Source organism: Onychomys torridus, chromosome 18 (assembly GCF_903995425.1).
Source record: "Onychomys torridus chromosome 18, mOncTor1.1, whole genome shotgun sequence".
Lineage (NCBI taxonomy): Eukaryota > Metazoa > Chordata > Mammalia > Rodentia > Cricetidae > Onychomys > Onychomys torridus.
Window position 1 is genome coordinate 8,579,489 of NC_050460.1, and position 19,291 is coordinate 8,598,779.

Consider the following 19,291-nt stretch of genomic DNA (forward strand, 5'->3'; position numbering starts at 1 on the left):
CCCATCCCTAACAGCTAGTTCTTCATATTCCAGGGTTCCCTGCTCCCTCTGGAGGCCTAGGACGGGCCTGCCCAAGGAGTCCCCATTGTGTGGCCTTTATGTCTCCTTGTGGTCTCTGTGCATAGGACTGAATTGGAGCTGTGGCAGCTGATGGCTCAGGGAAAAGGGAGGGTCGGGCCCTGCCCAAGAGACATCTTACAGTCTTGCCACCCATTTGGGTTCTTCTGGTCCCTGCTTTTTTGTTCACCTCCCCTTTGCTTTTGGGGTAGTACTGGCTCTGTTGCCAATCTCCCACTCCCCCTGCTGGTCACCTCCGGAACTGCAGGGACCTCTAACATTTCTTGCTTCAACCTCCATTCTGGGCCGTACTGAAGACCCCCTTAAGGCCCCACTCACTGTCCGTCACCAGTGACCCCTGAGGGAGGCAGGGTAGGGGGAGGTCACTCTCGCTTCAGCCTCTGCAGTTTCTATACCTTCTTGAGCCCCTCTGGGTGCTTACGTCTGGCCCCCTGAGGTTCAGGGTCCTCTTCTCACCGTGCTCTGCTCTGTCTCCCTACCCCAGTGTGGCGTCAGCTATGCATGGGGACAGTCATGACCGGTATGAGCGTCTCACCTCCGTCTCCAGCTCCGTCGACTTTGACCAAAGGGACAACGTGAGTGTTCTCCCGGTTTCCTTGACTGTGCTGCCGTAAGGTCAGGGACACCAGCGTGGCCTTCTCTCAGTAAGCAAAATGGCATGCTAGCATTCAGAGGATAGCAGCAGGCCCAGAGCACCTGTGACACAGGACGAGGTCCCCTGAATGGCATCCCTAACATTTTTCAGTTCCAAACTTCGTCGGCCACAGTAGAATTTGATGCCCACCTAGACCGTTGATTAAAACTACTTTTTCTCTGAACGTGGTTTTAGAAGCCATGATGAACTAGAGGGTCCATGTCGTAAACTTAGACCCCCTTCGTGTTACACTGCAGTTGTAGGCTAGTGGCCCTGGCCCTAGGGACCAGCTGTCTTCTGGGTGTTAGTGCTGAGTAAACAGTCCCCTCAGGCCTGACAGGTCACAGTAGTCCCCAGGCCTCCTTCGCATCAGATCAGGTACACAGCTGTCCCCTGTCTGGCCCTCCCGACGTTTTGATGGTGAAGTTCCCAGGCAGAATCTCTGGGTCGGCCCTGGTCAGTCACACTTGGGCTGGGGCTCCTGCAGCAGCCTTAGCAGAGAGGTCAGCTGCCTGAGACTCACAGGGTAAGTGGCAAGCTACTGGGATCACCCTTGCTAGCCAGAGGTGTCCAGACGGTCCCCAGACTTGAGTGGAGCTCAGGTAACCAGACCTCCTGCATCCTGGCCGGAAGGCACCTCTCCCCGTCCTGCACTAAACATGGGCCTTCTCCTGGTAGAAGGTGAGGAGGACCCTCTCTTTCTGAGCATCCACTCTCTACCTGAAGGCAGGCCTGAAAGAAAGAGAGGGAGGTGATGCCGCCGAGCTCATCCTAGATTTTGGTCCCTTCAAGGTGGGCTAGGAGATGAAGGCGGGCACTCAGGCAGCATGGCACACCCCTCTGCTTTGGGGAGTCATGTTTGTTTGTTTTTATATTGACTTTGTGTGCGCGCGCGCGCGCGTGTGTGTGTGTGTGTGTGTGTGTGTGTGTGTGTGTGTGTGTGTATGCGTGCACGCAGGAGAAGTGGGGGAGGGTGACACAGCACGTGTGAGATCAAAGGACACCTTAGGTCCTCCACCATGTGGGATCTGGTCGGCAGCCTCGGCAGCAAATGCTTTTACCTTTGCTCAGTGAGCCTAATTTTTTCTTTTTTATTTAATCAATTCATTTGTATAAGTTTGTGGGTGTGTTCACCACTGTGGACATTGTATGTATGGAGGTAAGAGGGCGAGTTTTGGAAATTGGCTCTCTCCTTCCACCACGTAGGTCCTTAGACTTGAACTCAGGTCATCAGGTTTGGGGGCAAGCACCTTTACCTTCCGAGCCGTTTTGCTAGGCTACAAACTCTTCTTATCTGCCAGAGATCAGGGGCTCCCACTACCTTCCTTGAACCCCAAAGTACACCCATCCCCATTCTGGCCTTTAGAACCTTAAGGTTTTGTAGTTATCTGTACTTCTGGACATGGGGTCCAACAGTAAGGTGCTGGGCCTTTTCTTCCTTAAGGGCAGACCTTCCTAGGTCTTTGTGGGTTTTTTCTTGGATACATACTCGTGGGGTGGGGGGCGGGGGGTTTGTGCGTGTACAGGTGTGTTTGCACATGTGTACAGGAACATGGGGAAGCTAACAGTCAACCTTGATTATTGTTCCTCAGGTACCATCAACCTTGGTTTATCTTTTGGGTTTTTTTGGGGGGGGGCGGGGGAGGTTACATTATTTATCCATCATGCATGCGCACATACACACATGCACATACTAAATTCTGTCTGGAGATCAGAACACAGTTTGGAGAAGTCAGTTCTCACCTTCCACCATGTGAGGTTCCAGAGATCAAACAAGCTGTCTTACCAGGCCCACCTCGCTATTTTCTGAGACACGTCTCTAACTGGGACCTAGGGCTCCCTATTTAGGCTAATCTGTCTCACCATTGCACCCCAGAGACCCGTCTAACTTTGCCTCCCCAGTGCTGGGAATGTGCACCACCATGCCCTGCTTATTTTTCTGTAGTGTCTGGGAATTGAACTTTTGTTTGCAAGGCTGACACTTTCCTGACTGAGCCATCTCCCTCCCCCTACTTAAATACTTTCATTTTTTCAGTACTAGAGATAGAAACCAGGGCCTCACTCATACTAGGCAGACACTACCAGACTTTCGTCCTTTGTGTTGATGAGGTTTGTCTTCAGGTGCAGGGGTGGGCGTAGGAACTATTTCCTGGGTGGAAGTTAAGGGAAGGAGGGGTTGGGAGGCTGGGAGCTCCAGTGTGTTCTCTCTGCTCCCCTAGGGTTTCTGTTCCTGGCTGACAGCCATCTTCAGGATAAAGTAAGTGAATGGTCTGCGCACTCTAAAGAGAAACAGAGAAAAACCTCAGAACCTGTCATCTCCCTCCAAAGTCAAGGCCAGCAGCCTTGAGGGCCTAGTGCTCCTAGCCATGGCAGTACCCCGAGCCCTACTCCAAGAGGCCAGGCAATGGGGGTCCAGCCTGTGCTGACCCCCGAATGCTTATTCTGACCCATCATCTCCTCTGTGGCACTCCGCACGAGGTCAGCATGCCCTGGTCCACCAGCCCTGGCCACAGCTTGAGAGCAGGGGCTGGAGCCCCCACCTCGGCCTCTCTGCAGCCAGCGGGTAGGGGCAGCAGGCAGGCTGGAGCCAGCAGCCAGCAGCCAGCAAGGCAGAACTCAGGAGATCCAGCCAGAGTCCACAGGCAGGCAGTGAGCGCTGAGAAAGGCAGGAAGCTGGGACAGGTCAGCACTGGGCCCCTCCCCGTGCTCTGGGCCCCTCCCCCAGTGCGGCCTTTGGCCGTGGGGGCTCAGCCCTGGGACCCTTAAGGCCCCAGAAGGAGCTGCTGCCCACTTCCCAGCCTCCGTCCACAACACCCTGCTTCTTATCTTGTCCTCTCTGTTCTGACCTGGCTCCCTTTCTCTCACATCTCTTCTGCTAGCCACTTCCGGGCTCTGAGAGTTCCTCCTTTCTTCCTCCCCTCCCTCCCACGAAATCGGGATGAGAAGTTCCATCTCAACGCCATTGCTACCCCACCAGCAGGGGTGGCTAGGGTGGGGGTGGGGTGGGGCAGGCAGGTTCCAGCCTTGCCTTGGCTGCTGCTCACCAGCCTCTTCCGTCTGCCTCCTGTGGTCTGCAGGGATGACGAGATCCGGGATAAGTGTGGGGGCGACGCTGTGCACTACTTGTCCTTCCAGAGACACATCATCGGGCTGCTGGTCGTCGTGGGCGTCCTCTCCGTGGGCATCGTACTGCCCGTCAACTTCTCAGGGGACCTGCTGGGTCAGTGAGGGCCAGGGGGCTGGAGTGGAAGGGGACAGAAGGGCATCCATGCCGACCCTACCGCCACCCCCTTCTCCTTCCCGCCTTCCAGAGAACAATGCCTACAGCTTCGGAAGAACCACTATTGCCAACTTGAAATCAGGGTGAGGCTGGGGGCGGGGCTCTGCAGTGGGCGGGGTCTGGGGTAGAAGCAAGAGATGGGAGGCTTCAGAGATGGATGGACACAGGAGGTAGACTCTGCTGACCCCACGTGACCCTCTGCCCCCGACAGGAATAATCTCCTCTGGCTGCACACCTCCTTTGCTTTCCTGTACCTGCTCCTCACCGTCTACAGCATGCGGAGACACACCTCTAAGATGCGCTACAAGGAGGATGACCTGGTGAGGAAGTGCAGCCCTCAGGTGCCCACTGTGGAGCGGGGCTGCCGGGTTCCCTCCTCCGCATGGGATGAGGGCACATCTCCAGGGGTCCTAGGAAGGAAATGCCTGGGCCTCACCATGCTGCGCCTGGCCCTTGGGAAATGGCCCTGGCTGGTAGTGCTGTCAGATGATTGTGTTGTCATCCTGCTTGATATGGATGGTAGGAACATTCCTTCACCTTCTACATCCATTCACCCAGCCCAGACCAAATGTTTGTTCTTCGTTAGCCACTGTGCTAGGTCCTTAGGGATCTAAGCGTCCAGCCATCTGGTGACCCCTGTAGGCCCTCACAGGACAAGGCACCTCTTGGCTCTTCTGTCAGGCTTCAATTTCAAACACTCCACTGAGACCTGACAGAGTCCTGAGGCCTGTTCCCACCCATCTGCCCCTCTGCTCACCCCACCCCCAGCCCCTCCCGCTGTCCTCTGGCTTTCCTGGAGCCCACCTTCCGGCAGGAAGACAGGCCTGCTGTCCTCTCCCACAGGTCAAGCGGACTCTCTTCATCAATGGAATCTCCAAATATGCAGAGTCAGAAAAAATCAAGAAGCATTTTGAGTGAGTAAGCAGCCCACCCCACCACAGGCATGCAGACCCTTGCTTGCCCGTTAGCCCCAAGAACATCTTTGTACCCTTGAGTCATACTCAACGGTTGGCAGCACAGGCTGAGAGGAGCAGATTGGGGGAAGACCTCACGTCCCAACCTGGGCTGGTCTCCCACTTTCCTGAGTGACAGCCCCTTCAGAATTGGACAGAGCTGAGGGGTCACTCAGAGTCACCCGTGGCCTTGGGTTTGATCCCCAGCCCTTCAAAAAGACAAAAAAAAGTAAACGAAAGAAGTAAGATGGATCCTGAAGAGTACTGCCTGTGACATTCATTTCCCCCCTCCCCCCGGCTTGGACTGGGTTATAGGTAGTTGGCCCAGGATCCGGAGGTGACGGCTTCTTCAAAATTATTAGCAGCATCTGCTTGGTGCATTTGCAGACATTGTGGGAAAGCTCGTGGGCTGTGAGTGGCTTCTGAGGAGGTTGGCCTATGTTCCCTCAGCTTCTTTGGCTCTTCAGTTCAGGCACCTGGGTGCTGAACTCATGGTGTAGAGAGAGAGTCAAGGGCTGCCGGGCGGTGGTGGCACACACCTTTAATCCCAGCACTCGGGAGGCAGAGACAGGTGGATCTCTGTGAGTTCCAGGACAGCCAAGGCTACACAGAGAAACCCTGTCTCAAACAAACAAAAAGAGTTAAGAGCCCAGCTGTAAGGGTCTAGAGGGACAGTCTGTGACAGGATTAGAGGTATGTCACACTTTTATTCCATTTCTTCCCAAAGATGAATGAACAGTTATCCAGCTCAAAGGCCACACCATGGAGACCAGCTGTAGCAGTTAGTCAAGGGTCTGAACTGAGATGGGTCCAAATCAATCTGTGACCCAAATTAGGAGCCAGCAAGTGTCCATGACAAGGGACAAGTCAATCTGTGACCCAGATTAGGAACTGCCCAGTGGTCATCACAAAGGATGTTACTGGTCTGGGTCCAAACTCAGGCTTCAGGCAGATTCAGGGCTTATTCTTCCTTTTCTTTTTGGAATTTTTGAATTTTGAATTACTTATTTTATGTGTATGGGTATTTTGACTGTGTATGTCCATGTGCCGTGTGGGCACAGTGCCTGTGGAAACCAGAGAGGAAGACAGCAGACCCCTGGGGCTGGAGTTCCAGATGGTTTTGAGTAGCTGTGTGATTACTGGCAGTCAGCTCTGGTCCTCTGGGAGAGCACCGGTGCTCTCGTGCCCTGCTATCCCTCCAGCCCTGCGGTCCAGGTCTGCTGTTCTTGTCCTGGGTTGGGCAGTATGTCTTCCTATCAGCAGCAGTACTGTCTGAGCAGGAGCGGAGGCCACATTCCAAAGCCTTCTACGCCTATGAGGTACAGGGATCCAGAGCTAGACACTGATGCGTGTGGCACACATATACTGAGCAGCAGTGTGCAGGCATAGAGATGTTAGGAGTAAGGCCTGCCCTCCTACAACTTCAAAATAGGGTGAGAAGTATTTGGGGTTCAACCTTTTATCAGTATGGAGCACTCTAGGTTGAGGTGGGGGCTTGTGGGGGCTCAGGATCAAGTGACATTGTGTCCACTAGGACAGTTGTCAGCTTGCATTGACATGTCCTGATGAAGACCATGGGCCTGTCCTGGCTGAGGGCTCAGTACAGAGCAGTAAACAAACCCAGCCATCTTCCTGTCATTAGTCCTGGGAGTCAGTGGAGACACGCTGCTCTCAACACCGTCCCACTGCACAGGTGCTAAGGTGCCATCGGGAGCAGGGAAGGTGGACATGGGAACAGGTGGACATGGGAAAGTGACCCTCACAGGGTGGCATCTGAGCAGAGACCTGAGCGCAGTGAAGGAGTGTACCCTCCTGGTCAATTCCGCTATCCTCCTATGTGCTGGGGGAGGCAGAAAGCTGGACTAACATGTCCTGGCTGGGCTGCTTCAGGGCTGGTCTCTAATTTTGTTTAGGAAAGAGCCTGTGGTTAGAGTTCATGCTCTCACAAAGGAGGGTGAAGAGAATCTAGTCTTTATTGGGCAGCTTTCAGTGGCCTGAACATAGGTGAAATCTGCCTCGCACCCACCTGTCCATTCAGCCTGCTTTGTTGAGCACTTACTGTGGGAGGCTGTTGGACAGGACTTTGTATAGGATGATGATTAGGAGATAGCTGTTGTCCACACTGAGCTGAGCGGTCATCAGTGTTCACTGAGGCTCGTGGTCCAGGTCTAAGGACTGTGTGGACTGGAGGACTGCCTCAGAAGAAGTAGAGAACATCCTTGGTGCAGAATCGCCGAGATTTTCTGGTTAGCTTTAAAGGATTTGCCATGAGCCTGGCAAGGGTGAGTGCTTGCTCTCCCAAAGAGGAAGCCTACAGCAGCTTAAAGAGCCATGAAGGGAAGAGTTGTAGCCACCTGGCGAGCTCATTTTCAAGGACCCGGAGCCAGATGTGAGTTTGTGAAGTTCATCTTGCTGTTGTGGAACTTTATCACACGTGTCTCGAATCCTTGGTGGCCCTTCATTTAATTTTAATAAGACATCAGAAGATAGAAACGGTCAGGATTAAGGCCTGGATCAGTTTGCAGTCAACTGGGAAGGACACTGATTGGTGGATCAGCAAGTATTTTGTGAATGCTCTCGGGAGCCACATGCCAGTGGGTCAGGCAGCTAGCCTGAGCATTCCATCTCAGGGGCGGGGGGGCGGGGGGGACAGCCCTGGGCCTGGGTCATGGCCAGGGTCAGAGATCAGATTCAGGATCAGTTTCTTGTTGGTCTTGGGCCAAGATTGGTTGTATTAAGTCCAAAGTCGAGGCCAAGTGTTGGATCAGGACCAGGGCTTCTGGGAACAGGGCTCAGAGAACAGCCTGTGACTAGAAACAGTTTTTCTGAACCTCAAGTTCACAGCCCTGGGCAAGAATCAGACCAAAGCCCTGGTTCCACACAATGGTGTCCTCACACATCCTGGGTTAGAGAGTCTGAAGGCATACCTGCACCCAGCCCCCACTCATATAACATGAGGAAGTTATTTTCCAAGTTCTGTTCTTTTTGTCTGTGTGTTTTTCAAGACAGGGTTTCTCTGTGTAACCCTGGCTATTCTGGAACTGCCTTTGTAGACCAGGCTGGCCTCAAACTTACAGAGATCCACCTGCCTCTGCCTCCTGAATGCTGGAATTAAAGGTGTACACCACCATCGCCAGACAATTTCTTTCTTTTTTTTCTTCTGAAGTTCTGTTCTTGAGAGCTGTAGACTGAGATGGGGGTGAGATGGGGATGTGTTGATGTGGGGGGCCCTGGATGAAAGCAAGGGTAGGCAGTGAAGGGGCCCTGCAGATCATGACAGCTGGACTGTGTTTCAGGGAGGCCTACCCCAACTGCACGGTTCTGGAAGCCCGGCCCTGTTACAACGTGGCTCGCCTTATGTTCCTTGATGCCGAGAGGTAATGGGTTGGGGTCGGGGAGGATGACACCAGGGGCCCTCTGCTCATCATGGAGGGAATCTTGGCACCTTGTGGGATCCTGACTCCCTTTTCAGATGTTCCCTTGTGTGCTTTGAATATGACTCAACCTCGGGAGTCTCTGTTACTTCCAAGGCCTGGGGCTTAGAGTGTATTGCAAGAGGGAAGGGGTCTGTGGCCCTCACATCTGAGGACTGACCCTCTTAAGCTACAGTATAAGAAATTTATGGCAGACTAGCCAAAGAATTGGCCCTCCAGAAATGGACAAGGAGATCCTTGGATGGGATTATTGCTGAGCCATATTGGCTAAACAAACCCAGGAAAGGACAGCCCCTGCCCTTGGGGACCTGAATTTTGTTCACTCCCAACCCCTTTGCACCTGAGAAAATTTTGCATGACCTCAGGTTTATAGGTGTATAAATAGGAATACAAGTCAAACATTTACTGATAATAAGTCATAAATGTATTTTAGCTGGTGATTGTTGTATACACTTTTAATCCTAGCACTTGAGAGGCAGAGACAGGCAGATCTCTGAATTTGGGGCCAGCCTGGTCTACAGAGCTATTTCTAGGACATCTAAGGCTATACAGAGAAACCCTGTTTTGGAAAAAAACAAAAAACAAAAACAACAAAAGAAAAAGAAGAAAGAGGCAGGCAGTAGTGGCACACACCTTTAATCCCAGCACTCGGGAGGCCGAGACAGGTGGATCTCTGAGTTCGAGGCCAGCCTCATCTACAAAGTGAGTTACAGGACAGGTAGAGCTACACAGAGAAACCCTGTCTCGAAAAACCAAAAAGAAAGAAAGAAACTTAAGACAATTCTTGGGGTTGGAGGGTTGGAGGGCTAGCTCAGTTGGTAAAGAATTTGCCTTACAAGAAGCTCAGTCCCCAGAACCCATATAAAGGTGTTATCTGTCACAGCACACACTAGTAACCCTAGTGTTGGTGAGGCAAAGACAAGAGACCCTGCCTCTAAGGAGTTAGATGCCAGAATGACAGTGATGCTGAGTTATCCTCCGTGTGCGTGTGTGTGTGTGTGTGTGTGTGTGTGTGCCCGTGTGCACACACTCATTTTAAAAAACTCCTCGGTCCTTATATGATCCCGTCACTTATTTAATGAAAAGACTGGGCTGGGAAGATGGGTCAGTGGGTAAAGCATTTCTCATGCAAAAGTAGAACCTGTGTCGGGATCCCCACCACTCATGTGAAAGCAAAGCCCCAGGCACATCTATAACCCTGGTCCTGTGAGGGAAGAGACAGGCAATACCTGAAACTCATTGGCCATCCAGCCTGACCAAATTCATGAGCTCCAAATTCAGTGAGAGCCCTTGCCTCAAAAACTAAGGTGCAGGCCCAGTGGCATGGTAGCACACTCGGGAGGCAGAGGCAGGTGGCTCTGAGTTCAATGCCAACCTGGTCTACATCGTGAGTTTCAGGACAGTCAGGGCTACATAATAGAGAGACCCTGTCTCCAAAAAACAAAGCAAACAGAAACCAAAAAAACTAAGTTGTAGAACAATCGAGGAACACCCCCAATGTCAGTGTCTTGTTCCTATACACACATGCATACACCTGTGCACACAAACAAGAGGAAAGCACATTCCTAAAATGGATGTACTGGTGTGTCTAACATAGTACCAAAAATATGAGGAATAGCACAGGAAAACGTTAACTCTGTTTTTTATAATTCAACCAGTAGTCTTCTCCAAGAGCCAAAAGCTATTTATGTACAGTGAAATCACTGCAACTCATTAACACAGTCTGAGCCAGCCTGTTTTGGGGAGCAGTCACTGGCATGGCGGCAAAGGCCACATGAACTGCAAGCTGTGTGTTCAGACCCAAGGCTGCAGTGGAGTCTCATGATGCAATACAGGCAAGCTCTGCCAGAAATACCTCAGACTCGGGAGGTGTTTATTCTGAATTAATCTGTGGTCATTGTGCTTTTAGAGACCTTTGACTGGCCTGAGTTTTCATAACCCTCAAGTTCAGTTAGTGCCCCCACTTCATGCCCACAGTTAAAAAAGCTTTGAGTTTTGCTAGGTGGTGATGACGCACATCTTTAATCCCAGCACTCAGGAGACAGATCACTGGGAGTCTGAGGCCAGCCTGGTCTACAGAGGGAGTTCCAGAACAGCCAGGGCTACGCAGGGAAATCCTCTCTCCAACAAACAAACAAACAAACAAACAAAAAACGCTTTTGGTTTCTTGGTGACCCCTACCCCACCTCACGGCCATCCCCAGACACTATGTGGTGGGTAACTGGCCCCCGGGTCCTACAGGAAGAAGGCTGAGCGGGGAAAACTGTACTTCACAAACCTGCAGAGCAAGGAAAATGTACCTACCATGATCAACCCCAAACCGTGTGGCCACCTCTGCTGCTGTGTGGTCCGAGGCTGCGAGCAGGTACCGTGTGGGCTGCCTTTAGGTAAGGCTGGGGAGGACTGGGCAAGTCTCAGTAGACATGGATGGCCACGGGTAGACCCAACCCACCACCCCAGGAACAGGTGTGGGCGACAGTAGGACCCAAAGGTAAACAGACTCCCCGAGGAAGAGGGCCTGGGCACTAACCCAGGTAAAGCCTCACCTCCCTCTGGAGTCCATGAAAACCTGATTCTTTCTTTAAATATTTATTTATTTCTTTATCTGGGGGATGCCGTGGTGCATGTGTGGAGGTCAAAGAACAATTTGTGAGTGTCAGTTCTCCACACCATACGAATTCTGTGGCTCAAATGCTGGTCCTCGGGCTTGGTGGCAGGCTCCTTTTACTCACTGAGCCATCTTGCCGGCCCCTGAAGCCCCTGTCCTCACTGTTGGGTTCGTCCTGTTTATGATAACTTCTAAAACCATAGCTTAGGCGAGTATAGCAAGAGGTTGGGATGTCATTCAGTGCTGGCCTAGCACACACAGGCCATGGCTTTGATCCCCAGTACCACATAAATCAGGTGTGGCACATGCCTGTGACCCCAACATTCAGGAGGAGATGTAGGCCGGAGGGTCAGAAGTTCAGGGTCATACTCAGCTGCATAAGAGAGTTTGAGGTCAGCCTGGGAGACATGAGACCCTGTTTTTTAAAATAGTCGTCAGCTGAGAAGCTAGTCAAATAGTACACACCTGTAACCCCACTGCTTGGGAGGCTGAGGCAGGAGGATCTCGAGTTTAAGGCCAATCTTGACTACGTAGCAGTTTCCACATAAGAAAAAGAAAAGGGATGGTGGAAAGAGGAGAGAAACGAACTGTATTTTTAACAAGTTTCTTAATTGCCCCGTGCCTTGGTTTCCCCCTTAAGACTGGGTTCAGAGATGGCTCAGTGGTTAAGAGAACTAGCTGCTCTTCCATAGGACCTGGGTTCACTTCCCAGCACCCACAGGGCAGCTCACAGCTGTCTGTAACTAGTTCTAGGGGATCCGACACCTTCACACAGACATACATCCAGGCAAAACACCAAAGGACATAAAATTTAAAAAAAAGACTGGGTTCCTTGTGCCCACCTTGCAAGGTCAGAGCAAGGACAGAGCAACTCCAGACAGACCAGAAAGCCTCAGGGAGCATGGCATGATGCTGGCTGACGCCATGGGTGCCCCCAACGCTAACCAGAGCCCCTGGCCCTCTCTCCTGTAGGTGGAGGCCATTGAGTACTACACAAAGCTGGAGCAGAGGTTGAAGGAAGATTACAGGCGGGAGAAAGAGAAGGTGAACGAGAAGCCGCTCGGCATGGCCTTTGTCACCTTCCACAACGAGACCATCACAGCCATGTGAGTCGTCACCGTCTCATGCCCCCAGCCCCACCTGTTGCCCCTGGCCCTCTCTCTGCCACAGGGCCCTGTATTCACCACTGTGGACCCCAGTCTCGGCTGCAGTAACAAGTATCCATCCCCCCAGCATCCTAAAGGACTTCAACGTGTGTAAATGCCAGGGCTGTGCCTGCCGTGGGGAGCCGCGGGCCTCTTCCTGCAGTGAGGCCCTGCATATCTCCAACTGGACCGTGACCTATGCCCCTGACCCCCAGAACATCTACTGGTGAGCCATAGCAGGTGGAATGGGGCTTCTTACGGATGGACAGACGGACGGATGGAGAGGCTGTTTCCAGCAGGAAGAGGAGGGGGAGGGAGGTAGATGTCACCAGAGACCAATCAGTCCAGAGTCCTCAAAGTGACCCTCCCCTGCTTTCCCAGGGAACACCTCTCCATCCGAGGCTTCATCTGGTGGCTGCGCTGCCTTGTCATCAATGTGGTCCTCTTCATCCTGCTCTTCTTCCTCACCACCCCAGCCATCATCATCACCACCATGGACAAGTTCAACGTCACCAAGCCTGTGGAGTACCTCAACGTGAGGCCCATGCTCACCCAGCCCTCCATGATGTGCCATGAGCATCAATGCCAGGCAGCATCCCCCTCATCCCTACTGTAGTTCTGGTTCTGGTTGGCCTAGCCTAGCCCTTCCGGGATGCTCCCATCGTACCTGTCCCTGGGTTGCACTACACCTGCCCTCAGGAGGGGCCACCCTTGGGTTTACACCTCCTGGGTAAACCCCTCAGGAGGGCACATGACCTTGGGTAAGACCTCCTTTCTCCTCTCTCTGAAAACTGGGAGGTGTAGAATGGCCCTTTGACACCCTAGTGTACATTCAGAGCCTCTTGTCAGCGTGAAGGTGCTCAGATGACAGTAGGGTACACTCAGGGCTGCCGGCCTCCTCCGCCCCTCCTGCCGTTTACAGAGTACGCCTCCTTGAAACCCAGAAGCTCAGCAGATAAGATGCAGATCCTAGTCCAAACCCAATCCCCGCTGCTCACTAGCTGGCCAAGCCATGGAGTGTCTTGTACAAAGCCTAGGTTGGCTCATTGGGAAAATGATCTAGTTTCATGGTCATGTGCCCAGGCACTCAGCACACAGTAGGTGCTCAGCAGATGCTCACCATCGACATTCACCCTGGAGTTGTCCCAGGACCCTAGCCTCCACCCTCACCCCAGCCATCCAAGTGTTCTGAACTTTTAGACCCACCCAACTGTCCCTGCCTGACACCCCCTGTCCCCCCACAGAACCCCATCATCACCCAGTTCTTCCCTACACTACTGCTGTGGTGTTTCTCAGCCCTGCTTCCCACCATCGTCTACTATTCTGCCTTCTTCGAAGCACACTGGACACGGTGAGCCGCCCACACTCCACCAGCCCTGAGCCCTGTACCTTCACCTAGGGAAGCCCCCACCACCCAAGGGAGCCCCTGGGACATGGTCGCAGTATGCGCTGACCTGCCCTGACCTCGGCCTGTGCTCTGCCGCCTGCCTGCTCTCCTAGTTCTGGGGAGAACAGGACCACGATGCACAAGTGCTACACCTTCCTTATCTTCATGGTGCTGCTCCTGCCCTCGCTGGGGCTGAGCAGGTGAGTGCGGAGGACCGAGGGGAGCCGGGTGGGAGTGCAGAATAGGGAGAGAGCTACAGGGAGAAGCCTACCTGTCCCCGGGTGCTCCTGGGGACCCTTTGCGCTGGTGTTCTGTGCTATTCCAGCTCCCTTCCTTCTTTCTTCCCTGCAGCCTAGACCTCTTCTTCCGCTGGCTCTTTGACAAGAAATTCCTGGCCGAGGCAGCTATTCGGTTTGAGTGAGTGAGCAGAGCACTTGGGGAGAGAGACAAATGATGGGTGGATGTGGCTGAGACACCTCTAGCCTTTATAGGAGGGTGTCACCAAGCTTCCAGCCATAAGGGGTGAGGTGGGATGCACATCATGATCTACTAAAAGAAGGCACCCATAGGGTGTTGGGTATGTATTTGGATGGAGTGGGTACTTGATGTCTCGTGCTCAGGAATGCACCTGAATGGTAGATTTCAGCTTCAGAGCTCACATTTGGGAGGTTGTGTGGGGACTCTGGTTCTTAGTCTAGGACTGCTGTGGGAGTCTTGGCTTTCACCCAGGAGGCCGGAGAGGTGCCTGTTGTAGGAACTTGGTCATGATCTGGCAGTGACTTGGGGACTCCTAGAATATCCCTGAGGGTCACAAGAATACTGAAGTCTGTGAGATTCACAGCTCGGAGTGGCCGGCTCTGGGGCACAAAGCCGAAGGTGCTTATGTAGCACAAGTTTAGTCTCTAAAGTATGTCTCACTCACTCAGAGTGTGACTGTTTTGTCTCCGGATGTAAACGGTGGTTCTCGTAGGCTCAAACTCCAGGGACTTGCTGGAATCTTCTGTGACCATCTTGGACTTAGGGACTTTCTGGTTCTTGTCATCCCCCAACAGCCATAGACATCTGAGGGAGGGTTTCTGAAGCTGATGAGTGAGTCTGAGGCTCTCTCTCTTGTGGGAATGCCAGTGTCGGAAAACTTTCTGGGTTTTCTGGGGCTCAAATCCTTGGAGATCTCTGAGGGTGCCGTTGAGACTTTCTGTGGAGGTCTCAGCAGTTATATACTGCACATACTGGTGGCCTAATGTGGTCTTGGATGTTTATGGGTTGGGTACACCATCTAGGTAGGTCTCTGGGCTGGTTTTCAGGGTGTGCATCTGGGCTTGCTTTCGTGTTTTGGGGTTCACACTGCGGAAAAACTGGAGCACAGGTATTATGGGTCTAGGATGGGGGTGTGCGCAGAGAGGAATCAGCTAAGGGTGAGGGCAAGGTGTGCTGCCATGCTAGCAGTGGGCAGGCAGCCACCAGGTCACCCCAAGGGTGCAGTGCTGGAGTACCTGCTGCCTGCAGGTGTGTGTTCCTGCCGGACAACGGCGCTTTCTTCGTGAACTACGTCATTGCCTCAGCCTTTATCGGTAACGCCATGGACCTGCTGCGTATCCCGGGCTTACTCATGTACATGATCCGGCTCTGCCTGGCGCGCTCCGCCGCCGAAAGACGCAACGTGAAGCGGGTATGGCCGCCTAGGGCAGCGGCAACACGCACAGCGCCCTCTGGTGGCCCAACCAGAAACAGCAGCAGTCAGGCTCGGGTGGTGGGCACAAGGATACTGGGACTTAGGGATTTCAGTTCCCTCTGAAGCCTCAGTTTCCCCACACATATAGTTATGGGTGGACATAGATGATCCCAGGACGTCCCTGAGTTCTGAGAGCATAGTGTTACGTGCTTGGAGTTGGGAGAGGTCTCACTCCCTTGGTCTAGGGTCCCTCTGCTCTCACTCCACAAGAGGGCGCTGGATAGCTTGTCACCTAGTCCTCAACTTTTCCCTACCTGCCCATGCCCCATCACTGCCCCAGCCTGGCCTCCCTCTCAGCCACAGCCCCTGCCTCCCACCTGCTTTGCTATCCCCTGCACCACCCCCACATTAGGTCCCTCACTCCCCGTGGCTTTATTCCCAGCCCCAGAGTTCCTGGCCGCCTCCTACCTGCCTAGCCCCCCTGCAGCCTGTCCCCTCCACCCTGAGCCACCCTCCTGCCCATGTCCCCCCCAGCATCAGGCCTACGAGTTCCAGTTTGGCGCAGCCTACGCTTGGATGATGTGCGTCTTCACGGTGGTCATGACCTACAGTATCACCTGCCCCATCATCGTGCCCTTCGGTAGGCACCGCCGCGCCGGGACCTGGGCCCTGCTCGGGGGAACCCAGGGCCTCACCCGCTCCACGCTAGTAAGGCAGGCCACCCCGACTGCACAGGGCCCTGGCTGGGAGACTGGCCCCTCCGGCCTCCCGCCTGGTTCCTGGCTCAGTCTGGGGCCAGGCCTTGGGAAAGAGGGGGAGAAAAGCTGGCATGCCCAGTCCCTGGGTCAACATCCACCTCAGCAATAGTTACCGGCACCGAGGCCTTCCTTTGGTTATATACGCGGACATACTTCCCTCTGAGTTGTTATACACACATACACACAGTCCTATTACCAAAATCTACACTGATACACAGACCTCAAAATTCAAGAAAACCCCTTGGATTCCAGAGTGGGCTAAGTCCTTGTACCTTGTGGACCTATGCAGGCAAACCGTGTAACTTGGGCAGGCCCCTCTTCCTCTTTGATGGTGTTTAGCCAGGTTTCTCATTGGCCATGATCCCACCAATAGCCTCTACCTCCCCATAGCGTCCTAACTCCCCACCCACCTTCCGTCCCTGTTAAAGGCTCCAATTCTCAGATTAACCTCCTAACTCTTGTTTATAGTTCCCTCAGCTCCAGGAAGTAGAACCTGCCTTAATTTACAGTCAACTGTTTAGGGACAGGTAGAAAGAAGTAAGGCGGGATTCAAAGGCTTCTGGGTCATCTAGACAATAGCTCTCCAATGGTTGCTATGGGGATGGGGAGGCTGCCCAGGATGAAGGGACTGGAGTGTGGGAAGCTGCAGCTTCAATCTGTGGCAGGTCAGGAGCAGAGACCAGCCCTTCAGCCAACTCAGAAGGCCAGGACAGCCTGTGGTCAATACACAAGGTCCACGGGCGCTGGTTCCGAGGTCAGGGCCATTGGCTTTCCTCAGGGCTCATGTACATGCTGCTGAAGCACCTGGTAGACAGGTACAATCTCTACTACGCCTACCTGCCGGCCAAGCTGGACAAGAAGATCCACTCAGGGGCTGTGAACCAGGTGGTGGCGGCACCCATCCTCTGCCTCTTCTGGCTCCTCTTCTTCTCCACCATGCGCGCGGGTGAGGGCCACCATCCCATGGGGGTGGGGGGCGGTGATGAGGACAGAAGCGACTTTCGAAGGTAGAACTTGCCATAGAAGTAAGGCCCACGTGGTAGACAGTGGCGGGTCTCGGTGAGGCCATATGGATGGGAGTGAAGGGATCAGAGGCTGTGGTACGAGCCCCTTGGAAGAGGCCCGGGGACAGGCCGGGCGGCAGCTCCCTTCTTTGTCCTCCCCAACCGCAGGATTCCTAGCCCCCACATCTATGTTCACCTTCGTTGTCCTGGTTATCACCATCGTCATCTGTCTCTGCCACGTCTGCTTCGGACACTTCAAATACCTCAGTGCCCACAACTACAAGGTGTGGGGCGGGAGCGGGGAGGTGGAGCATGGCTAAGGGCAGACGTTTTCTGTGGGGGTGGCGCACGGGGTCAAAAGGTGCTGAGAGGGTGTGGGGGCATGACTGGGGTGGAAGACAGGATGTTTCCTCTCCTCCCTGGACCCCTTAAGATTGAACACACGGAGACAGATGCCGTGAGCTCCAGAAGTAACGGACGGCCCCCCACTGCTGCCGCTGTGCCCAAATCTGCGGTGAGTGCCCTACTCCACAGCCATGGGTGCTTTGGGGGGCCTTTGCAGAGACTCAGTCCCAAATCTGGGTGGGCCATTAGTCCTCCACCAAAGTCATCCTGAACCAGACCTCATGGCAGTGGGCACCAGCCCAGGAGAGACCTGCCTTCACCCCCTCCACTCCATCCCCTAGGGCGCTGTCCACTATGCTTCCCACAGGCCCTAAGGTATCTGCCCCCACCTACCCACCCATCAGGGGCAGCTGTCCACCTTACCCCTCTTCCTTTTCCCTTCAGAAATACATCGCTCAGGTGCTGCAGGACTCAGAGGGGGATGGGGACGGGGACGGGGCTCCTGGGAGCTCAGGCGACGAGCCCCCGTCATCCTCCTCCCAAGATGAGGAGTTGCTGATGCCGCCTGATGGCCTCACGGACACAGACTTCCAGTCATGTGAGGACAGCCTCATAGAGAATGAGATTCACCAGTAAGGGGAGGGAGGGGCCCTGGAGGCCACGCCCTGCCCCTCCACCCACCCCCACGGACACTAAAAAACAAAACGCTAATAATTTATTAGAACTAAAGCCCCCTCCTCCTCCCCTGTCTCCTGCTTTCATTAAGGTATTTAAACCTGGGGATTTCACTGCTCTCCCCCACCATGGAGGGAGGGAGGGAGCTCCCCCAACCTCAGTGAGGACAGCCCCGAGCAGGCCCCGGGGCAAAGAGGGGTGTGGAGAGAGTCCCCCCCCAGATCAGCCTCACCATCCAGTAGTGTGCCCAGGAAAGGGTTAATGAGAGCCAAGGTGGGTACCTGGTGCCATGGCTGGAGGCCTGAGGAGAATGAGCACATCTGTAGCTGCCCCCCAGTTCTTTCCTCTCTTCACTGCCCCTGGATCTGGGCCTCCAGGGACATGGAACCACAGCCCTCTGGGATGTAGGAGAAGGGAGGGGTGCAGAGTGGGGGGAAGAGTCAGGCCTGAGCCAGGGGGTGACCTGGAGGGGTGACCTGGAGGGGCATGACTGACACTGGAAAATGGGGTTTTGCACTGGGTTTGTTTTTGTTTTTGTTTTCCTTTAAAATAAAAACAAAAGTTACAAGCTTGTGTCTGATTGGGCGCAGCCCTGGAACCCCATCCTCTGTCCTCCCATGAGGTCCATCTACAGTCCTGGGGGGTCCCTGCTTTATTAAAGAGGAGCCCTCTATCGGGAAGAGCCTCAGGGTTCAGGTCACCTCACACCAGCCCTATGCTCTGAGCACCCCAAGAATTACTAAGAGAAAAAGGTCTTGAGAGAAAATTGCAAAAGTTCATTGCTCCACGTGAGCCCAGGAAGAGGGCAGGGCCCTCTCCAGCACCTCAGGGTAGCCTGCCTGAGCCCCACGTGTCCTCAGGACACATTCTCTAGTCATCTTTTCTCAAGACCCCAAACTCACCTTCTCTAAGAGCTTTCTTTAGGCCACTCAACAAGGGCACAGCCATGTATACCCACAGTGCATTGTGTGCAGCAAGAGCCAGAGAGCCTCTGTCCCTGGCTGGTTCTGTCACCAGTTGGCTATGTGTCTCTGAGAACACCTACACCCACACCCATCTCTGGCCTTGTTTCCTCAGTCAAATCAAGATGTATGACCAGATAACCTCTACAGCCAACCTCAGAAGCCATCCTTCTCCAGCCTCTGCCTGCCACTGGCTGGAGTTTTCTATCCTGTTTGCTTGTTTGTTTTTACAGAGACAGGGTTTCTCTGTGTAAGCCTGGGCTGTGGACTGGGCTGGCCTTAAACTCAGATCCACATGCCTCTGCCTCCCGAGTGCTGGGGTGAAAGGTGTGCGCCACCACTGCCTGGTGAATTTT

At 53.8% G+C, this 19,291-nt stretch overlaps 1 protein-coding gene across 2 annotated transcripts in view; it reads left to right on the top strand.

The window, feature by feature from the left end:
- Tmem63b (transmembrane protein 63B) overlaps positions 1-18,544 on the top strand; it is a 26,360-nt gene extending 7,816 nt beyond the window's left edge. The window contains exons 5-24 of one of the 2 annotated variants that reach the window (XM_036167118.1): positions 563-653; positions 2,932-2,969; positions 3,790-3,932; positions 4,024-4,075; positions 4,204-4,312; positions 4,836-4,906; positions 8,242-8,322; positions 10,621-10,744; positions 11,960-12,093; positions 12,221-12,358; positions 12,514-12,667; positions 13,377-13,483; positions 13,633-13,719; positions 13,871-13,936; positions 15,026-15,188; positions 15,726-15,831; positions 16,728-16,895; positions 17,122-17,237; positions 17,387-17,467; positions 17,743-18,544. In XM_036167118.1, the coding sequence (XP_036023011.1) occupies positions 563-653; positions 2,932-2,969; positions 3,790-3,932; positions 4,024-4,075; positions 4,204-4,312; positions 4,836-4,906; positions 8,242-8,322; positions 10,621-10,744; positions 11,960-12,093; positions 12,221-12,358; positions 12,514-12,667; positions 13,377-13,483; positions 13,633-13,719; positions 13,871-13,936; positions 15,026-15,188; positions 15,726-15,831; positions 16,728-16,895; positions 17,122-17,237; positions 17,387-17,467; positions 17,743-17,934 (2,221 nt within the window). In that variant the 3' untranslated portion in view covers positions 17,935-18,544. The remainder of the gene's footprint in view (positions 1-562; positions 654-2,931; positions 2,970-3,789; positions 3,933-4,023; positions 4,076-4,203; positions 4,313-4,835; positions 4,907-8,241; positions 8,323-10,620; positions 10,745-11,959; positions 12,094-12,220; positions 12,359-12,513; positions 12,668-13,376; positions 13,484-13,632; positions 13,720-13,870; positions 13,937-15,025; positions 15,189-15,725; positions 15,832-16,727; positions 16,896-17,121; positions 17,238-17,386; positions 17,468-17,742) is intronic. The other variant, XM_036167119.1, reaches the window with a different exon arrangement.
- The last annotated feature ends 747 nt before the right edge of the window (positions 18,545-19,291 follow it).